Genomic DNA, 23536 nt, shown 5'->3' with positions numbered 1-23536 from the left:
CGTTCTTGTTTGTCCCTTCGGATAATTTCACATGAACTGTCATGATCGCCTCTCGAAAGCTATGTACTAACCCTCAAATTATCGCCCATTGCTTAGAAAGTTGTATTTTTCATCCAATTTTCTGATTGTGTGTACTAGGCATAAGGATTGATATCCTCAATGGCCCACAAGAGATATTGTAGGCCATGCAAAATGACTCCACAGTCCTAATGTACAGTAAAAGGAGGGTTAAATGTAAACCATAAAACTAATGATGTGCACCTCTACTGAAAGCCATCATCTCCCTTATCTCTGTGTACCGATAGAAATAAAGAAAAACCTGCAGTCTGTAATTGTAACATGCATTAGAGTTACCTGGGAGACCAGGAGTCACTTATTCATATTCTGGTGCAGCTGAGCAAGCAACATAGGAAAGCCTGGATAATAAAATGTATGCTTACTGCAGAGATTATTAATGTACAAATAGCACTTCATGTAGATCACTTCAAGCATATGCATTAATTTATTGCCTTAGAAAAGGCTTTCCATGCCTTTACAATCATTATATTTTGGAAGACGCACATAAAAACAAGCTATTTATTTGCCTTTTTTGCAAAAGATTTATCCATTTCTCATCTACACGTTGCCGTTTTCTTCCAGCCGGTAATTCAAGGATTACATTTACTCAAACCTCATCCGGATGTGTATTAGACATGTAATTAATGACCGTATAATATAATTACTTTAGTACTGGCTTGACACCTCGTGGGCCAAATTACACACAAATGATGTCTCATTATTACTCAGGGAATATTCAGCGCTATGTGCATGAGATGTAATTAAATAAAAAACATAAAAATGAATCATTGTACTTGCACATTGACTTTTAGTTTATGTATGGGTAAGTTAGGGTTTCCGCTATGTAGGACATCTATCAGAGATGGCATCAAAACAAAGCTTTACCATAGAAATACTGAAATGACCAAGCAAGCTCTCCAAGTTCACACGTAGAATAAAAACAGAATGACACTATTATACTACCCGCAAATACAATACTATACCGTACACAAAGACAGCCAGGTTTTACTAAGTTTACATAAAAAAGGATTAAGGCTTCATGCATACTGGGCACCCAAAGAAATGCCAGAAACTCGGACAGAAAAAAGCGTAAAAAAACCCCCCAAAAAACACGTATATTTAAGCGTATTGCACATGCATTAATGCGCATTTGCATTTATAAGCTTTTTTTTCTTTTTCAAAACATTCTTCTCTGCTCATTTTTCACTAGAATCAATTCACATTTAAAAACGATGAACTGTTTTACAGACCACACTAACGAGCTTCAAGCATTTTTTCTGCCCAACGGCTGCTTTAAAAAATTCACTTTTTTTTTTTTCCAGTCTGTAAACTCTCCTTTCCAAATATGTCTGAAAACGCCCAAATGTGCACGGACACATATGCTAACAGAGTTGCTTCTACGGGCTGAAATAAAAAAATGTCAAACGCTTGTAAAAACAGCATACAGCACATGCCCAATGTGCAGGAGGCCTATAACTCTTATTTAAAATGCAAAAAAAGTATAATAAAGAAGAACACTGCAAAAATGCAGAATTTGGTGTCCACCAAAAAGCATTAATGATCAGTGAAACAAAAGGCTGCACTCAGAGCTTGTGAACTGTAATAATCAATGCAAAAAATAAGATTTCCTATTAGAAGACCACCGCTACACACCATTCATATATTTGTAGAAGCCGTTGAGAATAAATAGTCCATTCTGTTTATACATTTCTTTAAAAGGATGAGTTCACCTTTTTAAATAAAATAATAAATGCACATCTTTTTGCAGATTGTGGGTGCCATGCAGATTTGTCAGTTTATCCGCCTGTTCGTACTTTGTATGGGCAGAAAGATACACACTGACAGGAAGAGACAATGAACTAGAGCTACAAGCCGGCATCCGCAAAGGCTGTTGATACGTGTAGGTTCTCATTCAGAGAGCTCTGTGAATGAATGACGCAGCTGGGTGGGCGAAGCTCAGCCTGCCCACATTTAAAAAAATAAATAAATAGTGACAGCAAGCAGAGGGAGAAGATCCTTCACTTGCTGTCACTAGAGGCAGAGGAGCGGCCAGCAGCTACAGGAGTGGGAACATGGTAAATGTTCCACCCTAAAAATAGGTAGAACATGTAACCTGTTCCCAAAGATGAACCTATACTTTAAAACTTTTCAGTTTTACATTTCATATTTTACGGTTAGGTGACATTAACATTGCTTTATGGTACAACAGTATACACATTCATTCACCACAGTTGACGGCATGCTCTTACCTTCACTACTTCAGGGGTCTGCCGAATTGACAAAGTGGGCCCAGAGTCCTTGACTTGGTTTTGGTTAGTTGGGGAGGGCAATGGGCTCTGAGGTATAATGGTTTCTTGAAGAATTTGCATTACTTCCTTTTGTTTGGACAGGGTTCCTCTACCTGACCGCCAGTCTACAAGCTCCTGGGCAAAGTCCTCAATGCTGCCCAAAATACGTGACAAAAGATTGTCCTCATCCTCTGATTTATTTGTAGTAGCTCCCTTAGCCTGTGCTGATGAAGTAGATTGTAAATTGTGCTCCTCAGTGGGGATTGATAATTGCATTCTAGAGGGATCAGTTGAGGAAAGTGGTGGATTTTTTAAAGTGTTCTCAATTTTCTGAGAAAAACGCTCCAAGTCCAAAAGTAGCTTGTCAATTTCCTCATGATCACTGCTCTTTCCTACTTTAGGTGGTATGTCTGTGTTGCCTTTATGCTGGGGTATAATTGCTCTAGTGCTCCCATTACTAGAAGGGGAATGAGATGAACTGCTAGGCAATTTCAAAGTCATCTCTATGGGATGCTGCGCATCCACTGTTTTTTGAGAAAGCGGACTTTCACTTGACCATCGTCTGCTCTCTGACAATGCTGGTAAATTTGGCGTACTTGGTGACCTTTTTTGGTAACCAAGAACAGATTGAGAATCAGAATCTTCTTCAATAAAAAGTTTTTCAGCTGAACCCCTGGGCAGCTTTTCCCCAGAATGTGGCTGTGCTTGGTGCATGGTTTGCTGAGAAAACGAAGAATAATTTTTTGAAGCATTTGCCTGGATTTGTCTGTTGCCTCTTTGCCAAGTTTTTGCAGGCAGTGGAGGGGCAACTTCTGAAATGTTTTTTACTGAGCCATCATTGGCATTGGGGCTTTGTGGCACTGGATCTTGTTTTTCACTAGAAGATAAAGATATAGCTTTTAGTGAAGGAGGCGTCTGAACTACATCTTCATATTTAGGAGGCTGTTCATGACCATAAATTGGTGAAAATGGATGCTGCTGTAAACTATTTAGGCTTTTTACAAGTTCAGCCAGATCACTGGGTTCAGTTCTTCCTTGTTCCATTTCAAAGGGAAGCTTTTTCAGATAGGATGATAGTCTTGCCATTACATTCATATAAATAATTTCAGGATTTGGAAAATGGTCAGCACCTTTTCCCTCACCCATATTACTGCTGTTCCCCCCCACAGACCTATTTTTGATGCACTGTTTGATTATATTGGTACATTTCTTTAGATCTTCAGAACATTTGAGTAGAATGTCCAAGCACATTTTTATGTCTTCTCCAGATCCAGAACCATCAAGTTTGTGCTTTTTTAGGATCTGGTTTATGAGATTTTCTTCGGATAGTCCTTGGAGATATAATGTGGCCATGCTGTTAATGCTCTGTTCCAAAGATGTACCATGTGGCAATAATGTTTTTTCCTCTGCTACCTGTAACAAACCTAGGGGAGGGCAGTTCTCATTGTTGCCAAACTGACCAAATATAAAGTCATAGTCAGCCGATCTTCTATTAAATGACTCAGGACGGACTTTGCGTCCTTTCCTGAAGTTGACATGCTGGCTTGGAGCATTCTTTAGCTTTTCAAAAGAAAATTCCTTGGCTTTTCCACTGGCAAGATTTATGGCTTCACCCGTTATGTCCTTCAGGCTGCTGGTACTCTGAATGGTAGAGGCTTTTTTAACCCGAGGGTTTAAGTGAGTATAGTCCTCACCACTTTCTCCAACTGTGCTTTTGTTTGTAATATCCCCGCCATGGTTCGAAGTTGTCTCTGGAGCTTTTAGAAGTTCTGAACACATAGTGTGATGGGCCACCAGACACTGGACTCCAAATCTATGAGCCTGGCAAGCACCAGGGCAATAATGAACTACATTCTGCAGTCGATTGTCCAATACAACATTGTTGTAACATGTGAGTTTACTCACAATCACCTTGTAAGGTGCCGCCATGAGGAAAATAAATAAATAAATAGGCGTATATAGAAAGTCAGGCTTAACAGTTTTCACTCATCCTGTAATTTAGATACTCAATTTCCAAAACATATTCCGTGTAACAGCTTATGAACCTTATTTGGGTAAGAAAAGTGATCAGGTTTTAGATCAGGTTTTTACTTTTCTAAAATCTCCAGCTGATAAACCAGTCACGGCCCACAGGTATGAATCAAAAAATAATAAAAACAGAAGTGCAGAATGAAAACACGCGCACAGAGAATAAATAGAACTGCCAAGGCAACAATTCACAGAGTAAGCCAGCGGGTGGTGTCAGTTTCCAGTCAAGGTTGATGAGATGGAGGATGAAAGATGTTCTAGTTTATCTCTGTATCTTTTCCGAAAACTGTAAAACACAGCATCTTATTTCATTTGTCTTTACGTGTAACCACACGGGGCTCCAGGAGAAGGTATAAGAACTTCTTTGCAAAAACATTGCAGCACCTTAAAAAAAATGCCAAAACTTTTGTAATTAAAAGGTTTTATAGAAATAATCCAAACAGTGATTTCTCTTCTTAAAACAGCTATACAGGAGGGAATTCAGCCCAGCTTGTCAGAGGTTTAGCATAACTACCTGGGAAGAGAAAAGAAGAGTATTAAATATAGCAAACTGCAGAAAAATAACCACAATAATGTACAGTGCATCATACTGCAACATGAGTTCTAATGCTCCAACAGAAGCACACAGTTTTGACAGGGCCTCAAAACACCATGCCAAGCCTGGCTTAAAGAATAGGCATCGGCATGTTATAAAATAGTTACATTGGTCAATCATGGACCAATGTAACTATGTATATAACATACCTGGCTGATGCCCCGTGAAGCTAGAAAACGCTGAAGAAGACACCGCTACTCCAATGATCTCCACTTGCCTCTGGGCCCTGTACTGAGCGGCCGGTGTTCTATCAGAATGCCGCTTACCATCAGATTGTGCAACGGAAGTGATGTTCGGAGCAAAAACACTTACTGCGCATGCTTGATGTCGGGTAGTGGTAATCTGATAGAAGATCCATAAGGACATCTTACTACACCCAGCTACGTCTTTCATTGCAGAGTAATTTTAGCAATAAAGTGGTGGGCATAAATACAGGCATACCCCGCTTGGAGTACACTCACTTTACATACACTCGCGAGTAAGGACACAGCTTGTTCAGCTTGGCATGACACTACTCCCTGTTTTTAACATTGGCGTCTATAGGAAATCTTGGTCAGCTTGACATGGCACTACTCCCAAACCATAAGTGACAGGGATACCAAACTTAGGGAGCACCGAGAGGGGACCCAGGACTACAACATATCCTTGTTGTGGCCGGCCAGCTTGCCTAGGTAATCTACCATGTCATAGTCCTGGATCCCCTTAACATGCTCCCCAAGCTTGGTGTCCTTATCACACGGTTTGGGAGCAATGCCATGTCAAGCTGACCAAGATTTCCTATAGAGCTAGTGTATTTACATGCATTGAGAAGTGAAAAAAGGTATTGCTTCACTTTAAGTACATTTTCGTTTTACATACATGCTCTGGTCCCATTGTGTACTTAAAAGTGGGTATGCCTGTAAATATAGTATATTGCTATATGTGATGCAGTTTGGATGTTACATTTTGAAAGCATAAAGTGTTGAGCAGTGCGAGGTGTACCATCATGGCCTCTGCCACCTTCCAACTGCGTCCAGCTTCTTTAAAAATGTAACATCCAAACAGCATCACAGATGTCAATATACAATATTTATTTATATAAGCTCACTTTATTGCTAAAAATACTCAGGAATTCCAGATGTAGCGGGGTGTAGTAAGATGTCCGCATGGGTGTTCAATCATATCACGATACCCGTCAGATCATGAAGTGTTTGGAAAGCATAGTGGTGTTGAACACTCGTGCCGTTCCTTCAGAACCCTGTGCCGTGAACGGCGGCTTCTGCGCAGGAGTGATGTTATCGTGCCTCCGGCCAATCAGATGGCCAGAGGACGCGAACCAGGAAGCAGGACAGCCAAACATGTCGGCCGTCCTGTTGCTGAGGGGGCGGCACTGCGGGGGCTTCGTTCTAAGGGAAGTATTTCATAATGAGCAAGTATGCAATGCATACTAGCTCATTATGCCTTTGTCTTACAGAGTTTTTTTTCTTTTTTTTTTTGGTGGGTTTACTTCCTCTTTCCACTGGCACAAACATACATGTTTGGGTTAGCCTGTAAAATAGATAAATCAAATCTTCAGCTGGCCTGAACATATAACTACTCTGAAGTCTAATGAGTGGGATCACCTATCACGCTATAGAATTTGTGGCGGACTGCTATTTATGAATGACAACCTGCACGTGTGCAATACTCTGCGTGGACGTGTGACCAGTTCTTCCCCCCTTGAAATACCAACCTGCCCATATCAGCAGTCCACAAGGGCGCTTTAAATCACTTCTTGCCCAGATCAGCGCACACACCGAGCAGACAAACAGCTGAAATAACTGCTAGCCACTTTAGATTTGCTCACAGGATAAATACCATTACTTTTATTTACTCTGAAATCATTTCAAGTTTAAAAAAGAAAATCCTGACTGAGAGCTTTCTAACCGCTAGCAACAAATTAGAAGATAAACATTTGGAAATGTTGTTAGCGTGTAACTCGCACAGAGCCTCCTGGCTTCTCTGCCCCGGAAACCAGGTTGTTTGAAGATCTCATTTGAATCTTTTTAATTATTTTCTTTCACTGGCTTTTTCAATGTCAGTACCACACATTTTTAATTTATTTTAACCACTTCAGCTCCAGAAGGTTTACCCTCCTTCATGACCAGGCCATTTCTTGTGATACGGCACTGCGCTACTTTAACTGACAATTGAGCAGTAGTGTGACGCTGTACCCGAATAAAAGTAATGTCCTTTTTTCCTACAAATAGAGCTTTCTTTAGGTGGTATTTGATCAGCGCTGAAGTTTTTATTTTTTGCGCTATAAAAAAAAGGCCAACAATTAAAGAAAAAAAAAATACAATAAAAAAATCGAATTTCTATATCATTTTAGGCCAATATGTATTCTGTTACACGTTTTCGGTAAAACGACAATCCCAATAAGCGTATATTGATTGGTTTGCGCGAAATAGCGCCTGCAGTTTATGGGATAGATTTATAGAGTTTTTATTTAAAATCTTTTTTTTTTTTTTACTAGTAATGGCGGTGATCAGCAGTGGACAAATTTGACACCAAGTGACATTTTTTGAGACCAGTGACACTAATACAGTGATCAGTGCTTAACCACTTCAATACAGGGCACTTTCACCCCCTTCCTGCTCAGGCCAATTTTCAGCTTTTAGCGCTGTTGCATTTTGAATGACAATTGCGTGGTCATGCAACACTGTACCTAATCCAAATGTATGTATTTTTTTCCCACAATAGAGCTTTCTTTTGGTGGCATTTCTTTTTTGCTACACAAATAAAAAAAGACCGAAAGGTTTGAAAAAAAAAAACAGTTGTTTTGTTTAGGTTATAACATTTTGTAAATAGATACATTTTTTCCTGCACTGATGAGGATCACACTGACAGAGTGGCACTAATATGCAGCACTGATAGGTGGCACTGATATGCTGCATTGGTGGGCACTGATAGGCGGCACTAATGGGCACTGGTGGGCAGCACTGATAGATGGCAATGGTGGGAAGCACTGATGGGGGGCACCACTGGCAGGCTCCCTGAGCCCTGATTGCCATCCCTGGTGGCCATGGTGGGCATTCCTGGTGGCCATGGGTGGGCATCCCTGGTGGCTCTAGTGGCACCCCCCCAATGCTCTGATTACCAGCACAGACCCCCCCCCCCCTGTCAGGAGAGCCGCAGTTCGACGATCAATGGCTCTTCCTGTGTACTATGTGACCAGCTGTGATTGACAGCATATGACGGCGAGTCAGGATAATGCAACCACCTTCCCACCGTCAATTGCCTATAGGGTAGGCGGGAAGTGGTTAAAAAATATGCACTGTCACTGTACTAATGACACAGGGAAGGGGTTAACATCAGGGGCAATCAAAGGATTAAATGTGTTTCCTGGGAGTGCTTGCTAACGGTGTTGGGGGTGCTTTGACTCGGGAAGAGACAAAAATCTGTGTTCCTGCTTAGCAGAAACACAGGATCTCCATCTTCCCCTCTGAAAGAACGGCGAACTGTCTTTATTTACATAGGCAGACCGCCGTTCTTCCTCTCTCGGGAACTATCGCTGGCGAACATCAGGTCCGCCAGACCCACTGATTGGCTCCCGCTGTTTCATATCACAGTGGGAGTGGGTCGCCGGCAGCGCACATGCACACTCAAGACCTGAAAACTACATACAGGTACTGCCACCCTGCTGCAGTATATGTATGTGGGGCGGTCTTGAAGCGGTTAAAGCATCGTTTTATCCAAAGCTAAAATTTTGGTTTCTACTGGGTTGAATCGCTACCTATTTAGATTGGTCAAACAGACAGATTTTATTTAAAGTACAACTCTGGGCAAATAAATTATCCCTGGCAGTGAGCCTTACACTGGATATGGGGAAGCTGAGGGACAGTCCACTGCTGAATTGTGGGGGAACGCCACCTGTCGGAGGGGCAGAGGATCAGGTAAGTAAAACGGCATCTCCACTCTCCTAGACTAAACAAATAAACCTTGCAGTGCAGACACAGCTCCACTGGAAGGGATACATTTTTATTTACCTGCAGTTTAACAGTTTAACAGATTTAATTTGTTTAAACAGTGAAATTTACCAACATTTCTGTAGTAGACGTCTCCATCTAAAATCTGCACATCCTTTCAAGGTTTGCTGCCATTTCTTCCATGACTTGCCCTAGGGACTGATTCATAGTTACGCCTTTCCTTCCTGTTCTCATTAAGGAAGAATGATTGGTGAACTTGCAAAAGTTTTGGAGATGTTAGAAATTTTTTTGAAAGTACGGTAATAACTATCGTGCCCTGTAGTAAAATATACTCATTACTGCCCCCTAGTTGTGAATAGCTCAGTTCTTCCAAACATCATTTTGGGGACAGGACAAGGCCATTTACATCCATTGACCATGGTCATTAGCACAAGGCACTGGATGTGGTCTTACAGGTATTAGCTGTTGAGGAGTCTAGCAGCTGGATCTTTGCATTACATTTCCTTGGTGCTCATCTGCTGCAGCCATTACAAATGACTCAGATTTCTCTTGCTGCAGCATAAGTCATGGATTCCGGTGAAGAGATAAATCTGTGTTGGTGTCCCTGAATTTTATACGAAAACAGCGGGAAATTGTAGTTTGGGCAGGCTACCTTTTAACCACATCTCTAGTCCGCAAATACAACCAAGAACCAAAATTCAATGTACATTAATGTTAAAATTTTAAATAACCCTTTGTTTTTTGTTTTTTTAGCACTACTATGCACTGCAGCTTCTTGTTACATGACTATCTAGGCCACACAACCACCCCATCATACTCATAGGTTCATGGGTAAGGGAGACTGTAAGGATGATGGGCAAGGGTAAGGCTGAATATGGGCACTGATCAGGCTGCAATGATGGGCAATGTTGAGGCTGCAGATGGGCAATGGTGAGGCTGCAATAATGGGCAATGGTGAGGCTGCAATGATGGGCAATGGCGAGGCTGCAGATGGGCCATTATCAGGCTGCAATGATAGGCAATGGTGAGGCTGCAGATGGGCACTGGTGAGGCTGCAGATGGGCACTGATCAGGCTGCAATGATGGGGAATAGTGAGGCTGAAGATGGGCACTGATCAGGCTGCAATGATGGGGAATAGTGAGGCTGCAGATGGGCACTGATCAGGTTGCAATGATGGGGAATAGTGAGGCTGCAGATGGGCACTGATCAGGCTGCAATGATGGGCAATGGTGAGGCTGCAGATGGGCACTGGTGAGGCTGCAGATGGGCACTGATCAGGCTGCAATGATGGGGAATAGTGAGGCTGAAGATGGGCACTGATCAGGCTGCAATGATGGGGAATAGTGAGGCTGCAGATGGGCACTGATCAGGTTGCAATGATGGGGAATAGTGAGGCTGCAGATGGGCACTGATCAGGCTGCAATGATGGGCAATGGTAAGGCTGCAGATGGGCACTAATCAGGCTGCATTGATGGGCAATAGCGAAGCTGCAGATGGGACCCGATCAGGCTGCATTGATGGGCTATGGTGGGGCTGCAGACAGGCACTAATCAAGCTGAAATTATGGGCAATGGTGGGGCTGCAGATGGGCACTGGTGAGGCTGCATTGAAGGGCATGGACCCTTTTTTTGCTTCAAAGTTCTTTATTTAAAATTTAATTTTTTTCCTGAAACTTCCTTCTTAAAATGAATGTGCGTGTTATACGCCTGTGCATTTTATACACCGATAAATATAGTATCTTGTGATTGAATGGAACCTAGCACATGATGCATCATTCTCCATTGCTTCTCTCATTTCAGTATTTTTGCATTATGGACAAAATTGTTGACACAGCCTTTTTCTTCCTTCAAGAGATCAGAAAAACTGTAGGAAATTTGCGTATCTTCTTTGACTTGCAACTATTGCCTAAATAATTTGTCTCATGATCCTGTATCTGCAATGTATGTCTAAGTTCTATATTTTGTAGAATTCAGGGGGAAAAAAGGCTTGCATAAGGTCACTTTTTGGTTTTTAGGCAGCTACAAGTGTTAATGACAAATACAAAATTCCCAGGTCTTTAAGATTTACAGCAACATGTAAAGCAATTATCCAGAGAATATTTCTGGTTATTCTCACTACCTAAAATAAGTATGAACAAACATAGCCGAACAAAAAGACATGACATCACTTCCGGTTTACCAGGATGTCACCTGCACCATTTAACAACAATGATCTTGGTGTTTTGGATGCTTTTAAAGGTACAGGAGGGATTTGGGGGGGGGGGGGGGGGGGTCTTATAGACCACCGATGTCTCCATAAAGAGAACCTGTCACATGCCTATTGCTGTCATAAAGATGTTTACATTCCTTGTGACAGCAATAAAAGTGATCAAAAAAATGTAAAGTGTAAAAATAGAAAAATGTAATAAAATATATTTAAAGTGCCCTCATACCCATGCGCAAACTCAAACCCGCGCGCCGGTCACACAACACAAAACAGTGAACGTCCCACTCATGTAAGGTATCACTGCATGATCATTGATCATTGGCAGTAATTCTAGCACAAGACCTACTCTGTGAAACTAAAGTGGTAACCTTTTAAAGCATTGCCTATGGATAGTAAAATTTACGTTGTCTGTCGTTGTTGCTCGGGCGTGCACAATTTTAATCACTTCAGTTCCAGGAGGGTTTACCCCTCTGCATGACAAGGCCATTTTTTGCGTTACGGGACTGTGTTACTTTGACAATTGCGCGGTTGTGCGAAACTGTACCCAAATAAAATGTTCTTTTTTTCCCCACATATAGCGCTTTCTTTTGCTGGTATTTGATTACCTCTGCGGTTTCTATTTTTTGCGCTATCAACAAAAAAAGGCCGACAATTTTGGAAAAAAACATATCCAATAAAACAAAATTAAAAAATAAATCAAATTTCTTCATCGATTTAAGCCAATATGTATTCTGCTACAAATTGATGGTAAAAAAAAAAAAAAAAAATCCTAAGAAGCGTATATTGACTGGTTTGTGCAAAAGTTATAACATCTACAAACTATGGGATAGATTTATAGACTTTTTATTTTTTTAATTATTTTACTAGTAAAGGCAACTTATAGCAGGACTGCGACATTGCGGCGGACAAATCAGAAACTAAGTGACACTTTTTGTGGACCAGTTACACTAATACAGTAATTAGTGCTAAACTTATGCACTGTCACTGTACGGACACTCGCAGGTAAAGGGTTAACATCAGGGGTGATCAAAGGGTTAATTGTGTTCATAGGGAGAGCTTGCTAACTGTTCCTGCTTGAAACAGCCTTTTCTTTGCCACAGTAAGGCAATCTGCCTTGTTTACATAGGCAGATCGCGGTTCTGTCTCCCAAATTGTTGTCAGGTTCCGGAGTCTGCAGGCCCTGCTGATTGGCTCCCGTCGTGTCCAATCACATCGGGAGCGGGCCACCAGCGGCGTGCGCGCCCCAGAAAAGCAGAATGACGTACCTGTACATGATTCTGTGCACAGGAGCCACCGCCACACAGTAAATGTGCGTGGGGCAGTCGGCAAGGGGCTAAAGCGCGACATGTTTGATATCCGTTTACTCGGCGTAACATCTTTTATATTTTACATAAATGGTTATATATTGGTTTTTTTTTTTTTTTTGCATTAAAATTAAAAAAGAGGGTTTTTCCCCAAAAATTGCCTATGAAAAAACATTGTGCAAATACTGTGCAACATGAAAAATTGCAAAACCTACCAATTTATTCTCTAGAGCAGGGATCCTCAAACTACGGTCCTCCAGCTGTTGTGGAACTACACATCCCATGAGGCTTTGTAAAACTCTGACATTCACAGACATGGCTAGGCATGATGGGAATTGTAGTTCCTGAACAACTGGAGGGCCATAGTTTGAAGACCCCTGCTCTAGAGGTTTGGCTTTAACAAAATATATAATAATTAGGGCTTCTAAGTAATTTTCTAGGAAAAAAAATACTGATTGTTACATGTAAAGAAAATGTACCAAAAACTGCCTGGTGTGGAAGTGGTTATCCCAATTGACAAAACCTGCATGTGTGGTTATCAATGTCACTTTACATAGAAATCAGAAGTCAGGGCAAATCATATAACAATGAAAAATGTCTCTTCCATAAACTCAACCAGATGATAAAGAGCCAAGGCTACCGTTCGGAAAGGAATCAGAGAGAAAACGAATGAGCTAACAAGACAGCAGCTGACAGAAAGCCTGGAGGGACAAAAATATCGAAGGTCACCAAGTGTTCGACAAACTGCTACATCCTCAGCAACCACTCCAGCTAGACAGCTGCACAATCTACTCATCTATTTCAGAAAAATACGGAAAATGTTTTCTCAAAGAACACAGATACATGTTCTTATTAATAGTGCCATATACAGTATGTTTTTATTAGTAAAGCAATAAGAAAAATAAACTAAAAGGAACTCAGTTTGAAGTCTGGGAAATAAAGTAACTGATTGGTTACTGCCCTTTGTTTATCGCTCATTGTCCTAATGAGTTAAGCCACTTTTTTTTTTTTCATTTCACCCAGCGGATTAAAGGAAAAAAAAAAAAACGGTCAGCTCAGGTTGGAGCTGATGTACTAACAATCTGATGTTAGTACAGCCATTTCCCCTGCTTAGATATTGTGTTCTGACAGGGAGATGGATTCCCCACTAAAACACTCCAGCCAGCGCTCTCAGCCATTGATTCCTATTGAACCGGCCGACATTCGGCCTGTACTAGGTTTAAAGCGGAGTTCCGGCCACGAAAATGTTTTTTTCAATAAAAATACCCTTGATTACAAGGAGGGCTAGTGCATTCCACAATGGATAGCCTCTGATCTGTCCCAGGTCACACTTACCTTTTAGAAGAAATACTTGCCTTGAAAATTTCTTCTCCAGCGCTGCCATCTCAGGTGTGGGCAGCTGAAGCCAGCGCGTCCTCTTCTGCGTCCTCTTCCGTGTCCTCTTCAGTCCCACAATGCACTGCACCGGCCCCGACGTCACTTCTGGGGCAGGAGAGTCATCCCTGCACAGCTTCTGGGCATGCCCCTCCACCTGCACCCCATAAATGGCATTTAGTTATGGGGTGCCCCTCCACCTGCACCCCATAACTAAATGCCATTTCAATTAAATTATAATTTCACCTTCAGGAACATGTTACATGCCCGCACCCACTGTCACAATCTAAAAAGATTGCGGCTGTGTGGGGCTCCGCCTACGAGGCTGCATCATTCATTTACAGAGTTCTGTGAATGAATAAACTACATGTACCAAAAACTGTGGAGGTTGATGGCTTGTACTTCTCAATGAACTACGAGGGTGCTGGTGAGAATCCTTATAGTCCATTGATCTTCCTGGACTTCAGTATTGCTGGCCGTATCAGAAGTAAACACTTGCTTATGGTTGTCCAGCACCAGGGTTCTCCCAAGCTCCAGATCTGCAACAGCTGGATCACCAGTCTCCACTGCCAGATATGGTTCTGATGAGGGGAAAGGGAGAATAGACTTCTGGATCCTAAGGGGTTTTTTTTTTTTTTTTTTAAAGAAGAAAACTGGTAAATGGGTGGGAAGTGGGTTTAATGGAGTTCAAAAATACTCACCTGCAGTTTTTTTTATTTACATAATACTTTTTTCTTTTATTTGCAATCTGCCTTTAAAATTACTACCTGAGGAGGGTTGACTCCCCGGTACAGCACTCTCCTTCCTTGAACATCATTAGCCCTCGCTTCCCTCTGGGAGTGTCTAATTACTGTCTGTACAGGCCCAGCTCCTCCATCTTTCCCCTAACCTCCCTACATAAGCTTTTATGTAGCCGTCAGTGGAGGTGTGGCAGGGACTACTATAGAACAACCATTCTCAACCAGGGTTTCTAATGAGGTTGATAAGGTTCCTTGAACTGAGGCTGAGTTACCTTCCATTTGTTGATGCCTGCACAGTTCCAAAGTCATTGCCACCTGGTAGAGCCAGCTATATGACCCCAATGACCTTTTTAACTGTCTGTAAAGGTGATAATACAATCACAACTGTAAGAAGGATTATTCTTCCCACTGGCCACAAATATAAGTGGCATTTTGAGCCCTGTCACCTAATAAATAATTTTAGCAGAGGTTCCCAGAGACATAAAAATTATTTTAAGGGTTCCTCGGGGGTAAAAAGTTTAAGAAGGCTGCTATAGAGTGTCAAATGAGTGACAGCTCTTGTATGCTGGGGCTGCGGATGTCACATCCAAAATGGTGGCACCAAGCAGCAGTCTCGGGCTTTTGAGTGTCTACATATAGAATGCTTTTACAGGTAATTAATGTCCTAAAATACATTACATGCACACAATCTTATGGGAAGGTTGTTGAAATGAATGTCCTTGTGACAGGTTTTCTAACCTTTGACTTTCCCAGAAATTAGAACTATAGATTATTTTTTATTTGTGGGGTGGAGTTAGGGCACTGGACAGAGATAAGGGAAAACTTTTGTTAAAGCGTTTGTTACCCCAAAAGAAAAAAAAAAAGGCATCCTCTTTCCTTAAAGCATGGAATACCAGCACAGTTAGGGCTGCGTAATTTGGCCCCGTTTAATATAAAAAAACCTGGCTGATCCTGCCAGTTTCTGCCCTTCCCTCTGTAAACTGACCACGGTTAACCCTTTTGATGCCAGGTCCTGCGCTCCACTTTTAAACTCCGCTGGCGAGACCATTTTTGCAATTTTTCCTTTGCTTTTTTATTTTTCACTTTTAGGTTTTAGAGTTTGTAAAAGATCCCCCAAACCATATATTTCTTTAAAAGCACATGACCAGTAGAATGACAGTAGAATAAAAAGAAGGTGGTACTGATTTTTAAGGTCCCGTGATATTTGTGCAACTGTTTATCGAAACAATATTTTTGCTAAAAATCCATTAAATCATTATTATCAGATAAAAACACATCAAATATTTACAAATATCCTACTAAATGTAAACGCTTAACCTGTACTGAGTTAATAAATAACAAATATTTGTATCTTTTCAATTGCGCCTTTTTGGGAAATGGTGAAAATCGAACAGATGCAAAAGTGCAAATATCCAAATCTCTGTAAAAATCGGAAGGTTTTCATTTTTCCCTAACGGCTTTAAGAATTTGTAAAGGAGTGGACCCCCCAAACCATACATTTTCTGAAAGCACATGACCTGCAGAATAAAAAGAAGGTGCTACTGATTTTTAAGGATCTTCAACATTTGCACAAATGTTTATCAAACAATATATCCGCAAAAAATACACTAAAACCATTATTGGCAGATAAAAACACTAATTTTAAAAAATTCCTGCTAAATCTCTACTAAATTTAAAAGCTTAACCTGTATGGAATTAATAAATAACAAATATTTGTAATTTTTACATTGTACTCTATTGCAAAATGGTGAAACTCGAACGTACCCAAACATTTTTCAAAAAATCTGGAGGTTTTAATTTTTCACTTACATCTTTCAGAGTTTGTAAAATACCCCCCAAACCATATATTTTCTGAAAGCATATGACCGCTAGATTAAAAAGAAGGTGCTACTGATTTTTTTTAGACCCTGCGGTATTATCAAATCGAATATTTCCACAAAAAAAACCCCCACTAAAATCCTCATTCAGTGGGGTGTGCTAAAGTGTACGCCCATGGAGGGCTGTGTTTACCTGCATGGGGATACACAGGTATTCTGTGAACCCCTGTGCAAGCAGTCCTATTCATGTAAATTGAGAAGCACCAACTGCAAGGACAGATCTGACATCCATGCGTGTGTAGGTTCATGGACCCAAATGTAGACAGTGTAAGTTCAGGGACATGCACCCACATGGATGTCAAGTTGAGAGATGTGGCTGTGTCCTTGCAGCTGCTGAGTCTCAATTGACATAAATGGGACTGCCTGCACAGGAATGCATGGAACACCTGTGCATTCCTGTGCAGCTGCTGTGTCCTAATTGACATCAATGGGACTGCCTGCATGGGTATGCACTGAATACCTAGACTTATAGACGGGGGCAGCAGAAATTCACGATTGATCTGCTTTTTGGCCACCCACAAAGCACACCCCTCAAGCTGAAATAGCCAGTGGACGGGGGTGTTTATATGCTGGGGCTGCAATGCTTTGCGCTGGTGGCAGAGTTGACCTAACTTATAGCGATGCCGCCTGTCAAATGCTACACATTCAAATTAATGGGGAAGCGCCACAAACGCCTCACAACTGCGTGCAATGCATGCAGTTGCGGCGCATTTGTCAGCAAAAATGGGGTTAAAACAGGCGGTGAGGAGACATTGCATCGATTCCTCACTGACTGTCAGTAATCTCTGCAGCATAGCCTCGGGCTTCAGAGGCAAGGGAGATTTAGGGCCCTTTCACGCAGGCTGTCTGATCAGGTTCGCCTGTCAGTTTTTCAGACGGACTTGATTGGTCCAATCTCCCCTATGGAGCGGCAGATGTCAGCGGTGACAAGTTTGCTGACATCCGCCGCTATCCAATGCTGCCCCCAAAAAACAGATGGATGGTGGTCCCATTTTCCATCCGTCTGGCGGATTGGATATGATCGGATGAAAATGGACAAGTGGTCCCTTTTCACTCGATCTATGGCGCTTTTCCGGTTCGGCTCGCTTTTGTGCTTTTCCACTGCTGGTACCGCATGGTACGGTGTAGGAACGGTTCGGTACGGTACGGCGGCGCTTTTCCACTGCATGGAACCGAACGGTACGGCTCTCAAAAACAGTACCACCTTGATTGTGGTTCCAACAGGTACCATACCCATTACCATATCCCACAATCCTTTGCATGCAGTCACTACTAGCCACTGATTGGTCAGAGAATCGTTGTTATCCCACCCACTTAACTTTAGTACTACTTTAGTGGAAAAGCAAACCATACCGTATTGAACCGTTCCAACACTGTACCATGCGGTACCAGCAGTGGAAAAGCAAACCAGGCCAAGCAGGGCCGAGTAGAGCCGAGCCGAGCCGGTACTTGCAGTGGAAAAGTGTCATTATAAAGGAGAGTGGGACCGTGTCTGTCTCCGCTCTGCACAGCGGAGTGGAGGCGGACTTGTCATCTACGAGGGATTAGCAGACTGATCCCCCGCTGAACAAGCAGATTCCGTCCCATTCAAGTGCCTGTGTAAAAGGGGGGCTGGAGAGACATCAGTGGTCTAAACAGACCTGAAATGTCTCTTTTTTTAGACAGAGAAAGGGACTGAAGAGAGTTCAGTCCCTTTCTCTGCAGGCTCAGCTGTAATAATTATGAATGGATGGGTGCATCTGTATAGCGGCTCCCATTTATTCATACACTGTGGCATAGTAAACACGGTTTACTATGCCACAGTGACAGCTGAACATAGGAGCGAACGGTACCGATTATTTTTTTATTGCCCATTGTCTCTCCCCTGCAGCGTATAAGCCGGCAGGAGGGAAAGCCGCAAGTTGCAGGGGAGGATCATGTTGTCGGGGGGGGGGGGGGGTGTACATAGTTAGTGAGAGGTGCTGTTGGGATTAGTTAGGTGGGGAAAGGGTCTATGTTAAGATACAGCAGGGAAGAATGTCAGTGTAGCAGGGGGGAGGGAGGGCACCTTTTCGGGGTTATAGCTCTGATCAGCGGATTGTCATTCGCTGTTTAGAGCTTAGGTTTTGTTCAGCAGAGTCTGCTGAACAATTCTGATATAAACTCATGGTCACTAAACCTGGCCAGCTGCCAGCAGTTCTGTAGATCCGTACGCTGTACAGACCTGGCAGTAAAAGGGTTAAAGGGTAAGTCCATTTCTTCTTTACAGGGCAAGATAGGTTAGTGTTAGATCATGGATGTCTGTAGATGCAGGGATTTTAGTTTTAGAGTGGACTTCTCCTTTAATCATGGCTGCTGAGCCCTGACACCGTGGTCATTTTACGTGCCTCTGTCATCTGCAGCTCTCCTGTCTCTCCTCTGACCTCTCCCCCCTCCCCTCCCAGCCTGTCAGCTCTGTGTGTGAGCCGCCCCTCCCTCCCCCTTGTAGCACTGCTCCAAGCAGTGCAAACATTGCTGCTCACAATCACTGCCAGCCCCACTGCCAGTATTTTAAAATGTACCATACCCTGGTGATTTTTGCCTGATAAATTGCACACAAGTTGACACAAAGGGGTTTGAATGGCTATTAACCACTTGCCGACTGCGCACAGTATATTTACCGCGGCAGTCAGCCCCGGCCAGGCAGAGTGACGTAGGTCTACGTCGCTCGCCTGTCACCGGGTTTTGAGCCAATAGCGGGCGAGCGCACGCCTCGGCTCGTTCACGGAGGAGTGCGGGCGTGTGACCGGCGGACCCGATATCCGCCGGTCACACTACGATCGTCGGTAGAGCGGGAGAAAGGCGGAGCGGCTTATGTAAACAAGCTGCCTGTCATTCTCCCCTGTGTAAAAATGGAGATCAGACGGTTCTACTATGTAGAACCATTGATCTCTGTTTTTACACTAGTAGCCATGTCCCACTACAGTTAGAATCACGCCTCTAGGACACACTTAACCCCTCCCTGTCCAATACAGTTAACCCCTTCCCTGCCAGTGTCATTTTTACAGTAACAGTGCATATGTATAGCACTGATTACTGCAGTAATGTCACTGGTACCCCCAAAAGTGTCAAAAATGTCAGTCAAGGGTCCGATCTGTCCGCCGCAATGTCGCAGTACCGCAAAAAAAAAAAAAAAAAAAAAAATCGCAGATCGCCGCCATTACTCGTTAAAAAAAAAAAACACCAAAAATGACAAAAATATTCCCTTTATTAGTAAATGCGATAACTTTTGCGCAAACCAATCAAAATACGCTTTTTGCGATTTTTTTTACCAAACATATGTAGCATAAAACAAATTGGCCGAAAATGTTAAAAAATTTTACATTTTTTGGGGGGGGAATTTCATATAAAAAAAAGTGAAAAATATTGTTATTTTTGCAAAATTTACGCTCTTTTTTTTGTTTATAGCGCATGATCAAAAAATCGCACAGGTGATCAAATACCACCAAAAGAAAGCTCTGTTTGTGGGAAAAAAAGGATGTGAAATTAGTTTAGGTACAGCATTGCACGACCGTGCAATTGTCTGTTAAAAGTCACGCAGTAAAAAAAACGCAAAAAAACCCTGGTCAGGAAGGGGGTAAAATCTTCCGGGGCTTAAGTGGTTAAAAGTAACCATCCTCACCTGTGATCTGTTTGCTTGTAATTAGTGTGTGTGTATAAAAGGTCAATGAGTTTCTGGACTCCTGACAGACCCTTGCATCTTTCATCCAGTGCTGCACTGACATTTCTGGATTCTGAGTCATGGGGAAAGCAAAAGAATTGTCAAAGGATCTGCGGGAAAAGGTAGTAGAACTGTATAAAACAGGAAAGGGATATAAAAAGATATCCAAGGAATTGAGAATGCCAATCAGCAGTGTTCAAACTCTAATCACTAAGTGGAAAATTAGGGGTTCTGTTGAAACCAAACCACGGTCAGGTGGACCAACTAAAATTTCAGCCACAACTGCCAGGAAAGTTGTTCGAGATGCAAAGAAAAACCCACAAATAACTTCAGGTGAAATACAGGACTCTCTGAAAACATGTGGTGTGGCTGTTTCAAGATGCACAATAAGGAGGCACTTTAAGAAAGATGGGCTGCATGGTCGAGTCCCCATAAGAAAGCCATTACTACGCAACTGCCACAAAGTATCCCACTTACAATACGCCAAACAGCACAGAGACAAGCCTCAAACCTTCTGGCACAAAGTCATTTGGAGTGATGGGACTAAAATTGAGCTTTTTGGCCACAACCATAAACGCTACATTTGGAGAGGAGTCAACAAGGCCTATGATGAAAGGTACACCATTCCTACTGTGAAACACGGAGGTGGATCGCTGATGTTTTGGGGATGTGTGAGCTACAAAAGCACAGGAAATTTGGTCAGAATTGATGGCAAGATGAATGCAGTATGTTATCAAAAAATACTGGAGGAAAATTTGCATTCATCAGCCCGGAAGCTGCGCATGGGACGTACTTGGACATTTCAACATGACAATCATCCTAAACACACAAGGCCAAGTCGACCTGTCATTGGCTACAGCAAAAGTGAAGGTTCTGGAGTGGCCATCTCAGTCTCCTGACCTCAATATCATTGAGCCACTCTGGGGAGATCTCAAATGTGCAGTTCATGCAAGACAGCCCAAGAATTTAAAGGAACTGGAGGCTTTTTGCCAGGAAGAATGGGCAGCTTTACCATCTGAGAAGATAAAGAGCCTCATCCACAAATACCACAAAAGACTTCAAGCTGTCATTGATGTTAAAGGGGAAATACACGGTATTAAGAACTGGGGTATGCAAACTTTTGATCAGGGTATTTTGGGTAGTTTCTGTTGTCATTATGATTTAAAAAGAGTAAACACAGTTGATTGATAATAAATGGCTTCAGCCAAACACTAACCACGAGTGAAAGAAACGTTTTTATGTTATCATTCATATTCTCTAAAAAATGGCCAAGAAATCATAAATTCTGCCAGGGTATGTAAACTTATGAGCACAACTGTAGTGTACACTTTGGGTTATAACTAAGTTGCCTATGAATGCCGAAACATTTAACACAGCATAAGGCTTCAATAGCAGCAGCAAAAATAAGATGCACAGACAGTACAAAAATATATTGAGAGCAACTCTAAGTAAGACGCTAGTGTGGAGATAATGATTTAACCTTACATTTCAAAGCTATGACTAAGAAGGGAGAATACAGTAATAAAAATTGCATAACGCTGACCGTATTAGATTACGTGCAAAGCAACAAGCATCTTCAAGACTTTAAAAAAAAAAATGGAGAGCCTTTTTTTAAATGAAAATTGTCATTACAGAAATACAAGTGCTGGTATTCCTGATCTCCTTGTAAAAAATACCAGTTACCTGGCTTTCTCGCTGAACCTCTGGCTCCTATGAAACACGTATGCAGAAGTTCTGACTTTACTTGCTGCATACTTGATCAGTCATAATTCAGAGAATCTACTTATCAAACATAGCTATAGCCAGGGAACATACATTTTCAGAGGGAAGTATGCAATGGCAGCCTACATATCCATCCCATGACATGTTTTCTTTGTTAACATAGTATACAAAAACACAATAGGTCTGCTGTACCTGCTCTGCTACACTGGCGGGCTTAATGGACATCTAAGGGCTGCAATAAATTGCCTGCAATTGATCTCTGGGCTTTATACCTAGCTGAAGTGAATGCCACTCATTGCACAAGTCTTCTGGAAACCACAACTGTAACACTGTGCTATAATTTGTAATTATTATTATGGCTGCCAACAAATACCATTCATTTCAGTTGCTTTCAAAGCCTGCAATTTCTTTAGGGACAGTACCGGCCGTGCCCTGTCACTCCGTTTAACAAGAAGCAACCACTATAGCAAATGACACCATTCAAAATCAAACAGTGTATAACGTATCATTAGCATGGCATGGCTACACTAAACTGCTGGCAGTCCGTTTCCAACAGTTGCTATGGGACACTCCAAATTGTCACAATCTGAGCTACACTCACTGGCCACTTTATTAGGTACACCTGTTCAATTGCTTGGTAACACAAATTGCTAATCAGCCAATCACATGGCAGCAACTCAATGCATTTAGGCATCTAGACAAGGTGAAGACGACTTGCTGGGTGAAGACGACCTGCTGAAATTCAAACTGAGCCTCAGAATAGGATTTAAGTAACTTTGAACGTGGCATGGTTGTTGTTGCCAGACGGGCTGGTCTGAGTATTTCAAAAACTGATCTACTGGGATTTTCACGCACAACCATTTCTAGGGTTTACAGAGAATGGTCCGAAAAAGAGAAATTAAGGGAATTCCTTGGGGACCCTCAGGTCACCAGAACTAGTGTCCCCATTGGAAGATTTCCCCTCTATTACTTTTCTGGGGATATTCTTTTACTTTCACTTTCAATAATGGCAAACAGGACAAATATAGAAAATAAATCTCCATAATGGGGACACAGACAGCAATAAAAACTGACAAGCGTCCAAATCCCCTTTGTCCAAAAGAAAAAAAAAAGAGAAGTTTTGCCTTTAGTTATACTGTGGAACTTCATACCAAAAGCTTTCTCCAAGTTCAAATACATTGCAGAGTGTGCCAAGAAGAGTTCTGCTGGATCATGAACTGTGCAACAATTGGGTGCTCTGACCATCCCTTTGACCTCGGCCGGCAAGTGCTGCCGTCATCATGGCTGTTTTAATAGATCAAAACTGTTTTTCTCAACATTTTTAATATGGAGGAACCCACAAAATAACTTCCCGATGTCAGGGAACCCTTGCTAATAAATCTAAATCTTATGACATAAACGTGCGATAGTCAGTGGGGAAGAATGCCACTTACACTTGTGGTCATTGGAAAGACCCCCCCCCCTCCCTTTACAGAGAGCTAAAAGGATCAATGGTGTCAGTGGGAACTTATCTGAAAGGCAGACATTGATCATTGTTCAAGGAACTCCTAGTAACTTCTGAAGGTAGGTTCCACAAAACCCTAGTTGAGAAAAACCGACAAATAGTACAGTCTGTCCCACTAATAATTATTATAATAATAAGACCTAATCATTTTATGAGAAGTGTTCATGGCTGGAGTGGTGACCCTTGTACACTATGTGCCATGTTCCCAGGGGCAG

At 42.1% G+C, this 23536-nt stretch overlaps 1 protein-coding gene and 1 long non-coding RNA gene across 2 annotated transcripts in view; both read right to left on the bottom strand.

Moving 5' to 3' along the window:
• PPP2R3A (protein phosphatase 2 regulatory subunit B''alpha) overlaps positions 1-4373 on the bottom strand; it is a 142454-nt gene extending 138081 nt beyond the window's left edge. The window contains exon 1 of the mRNA XM_082249512.1: positions 2307-4373. Coding sequence (XP_082105638.1) covers positions 2307-4274 — 1968 coding nt within the window. The 5' untranslated portion in view covers positions 4275-4373. The remainder of the gene's footprint in view (positions 1-2306) is intronic.
• A 449-nt stretch (positions 4374-4822) lies between these two features.
• The window catches only part of LOC309549321, a 232946-nt gene continuing 214232 nt past the window's right edge, over positions 4823-23536 (bottom strand). The window contains exon 4 of the long non-coding RNA XR_014225015.1: positions 4823-4887. This is a non-coding gene — a long non-coding RNA (uncharacterized lncRNA). The remainder of the gene's footprint in view (positions 4888-23536) is intronic.

The sequence above is a fragment of the Pelophylax lessonae genome, assembly GCF_965119305.1.
Source record: "Pelophylax lessonae genome assembly, chromosome: 3".
Classification (NCBI taxonomy): Eukaryota; Metazoa; Chordata; class Amphibia; order Anura; family Ranidae; genus Pelophylax; species Pelophylax lessonae.
The sequence above is the reverse complement of the archived record's forward strand: the minus strand, read 5'-3'. Positions and strand labels throughout refer to the sequence as shown.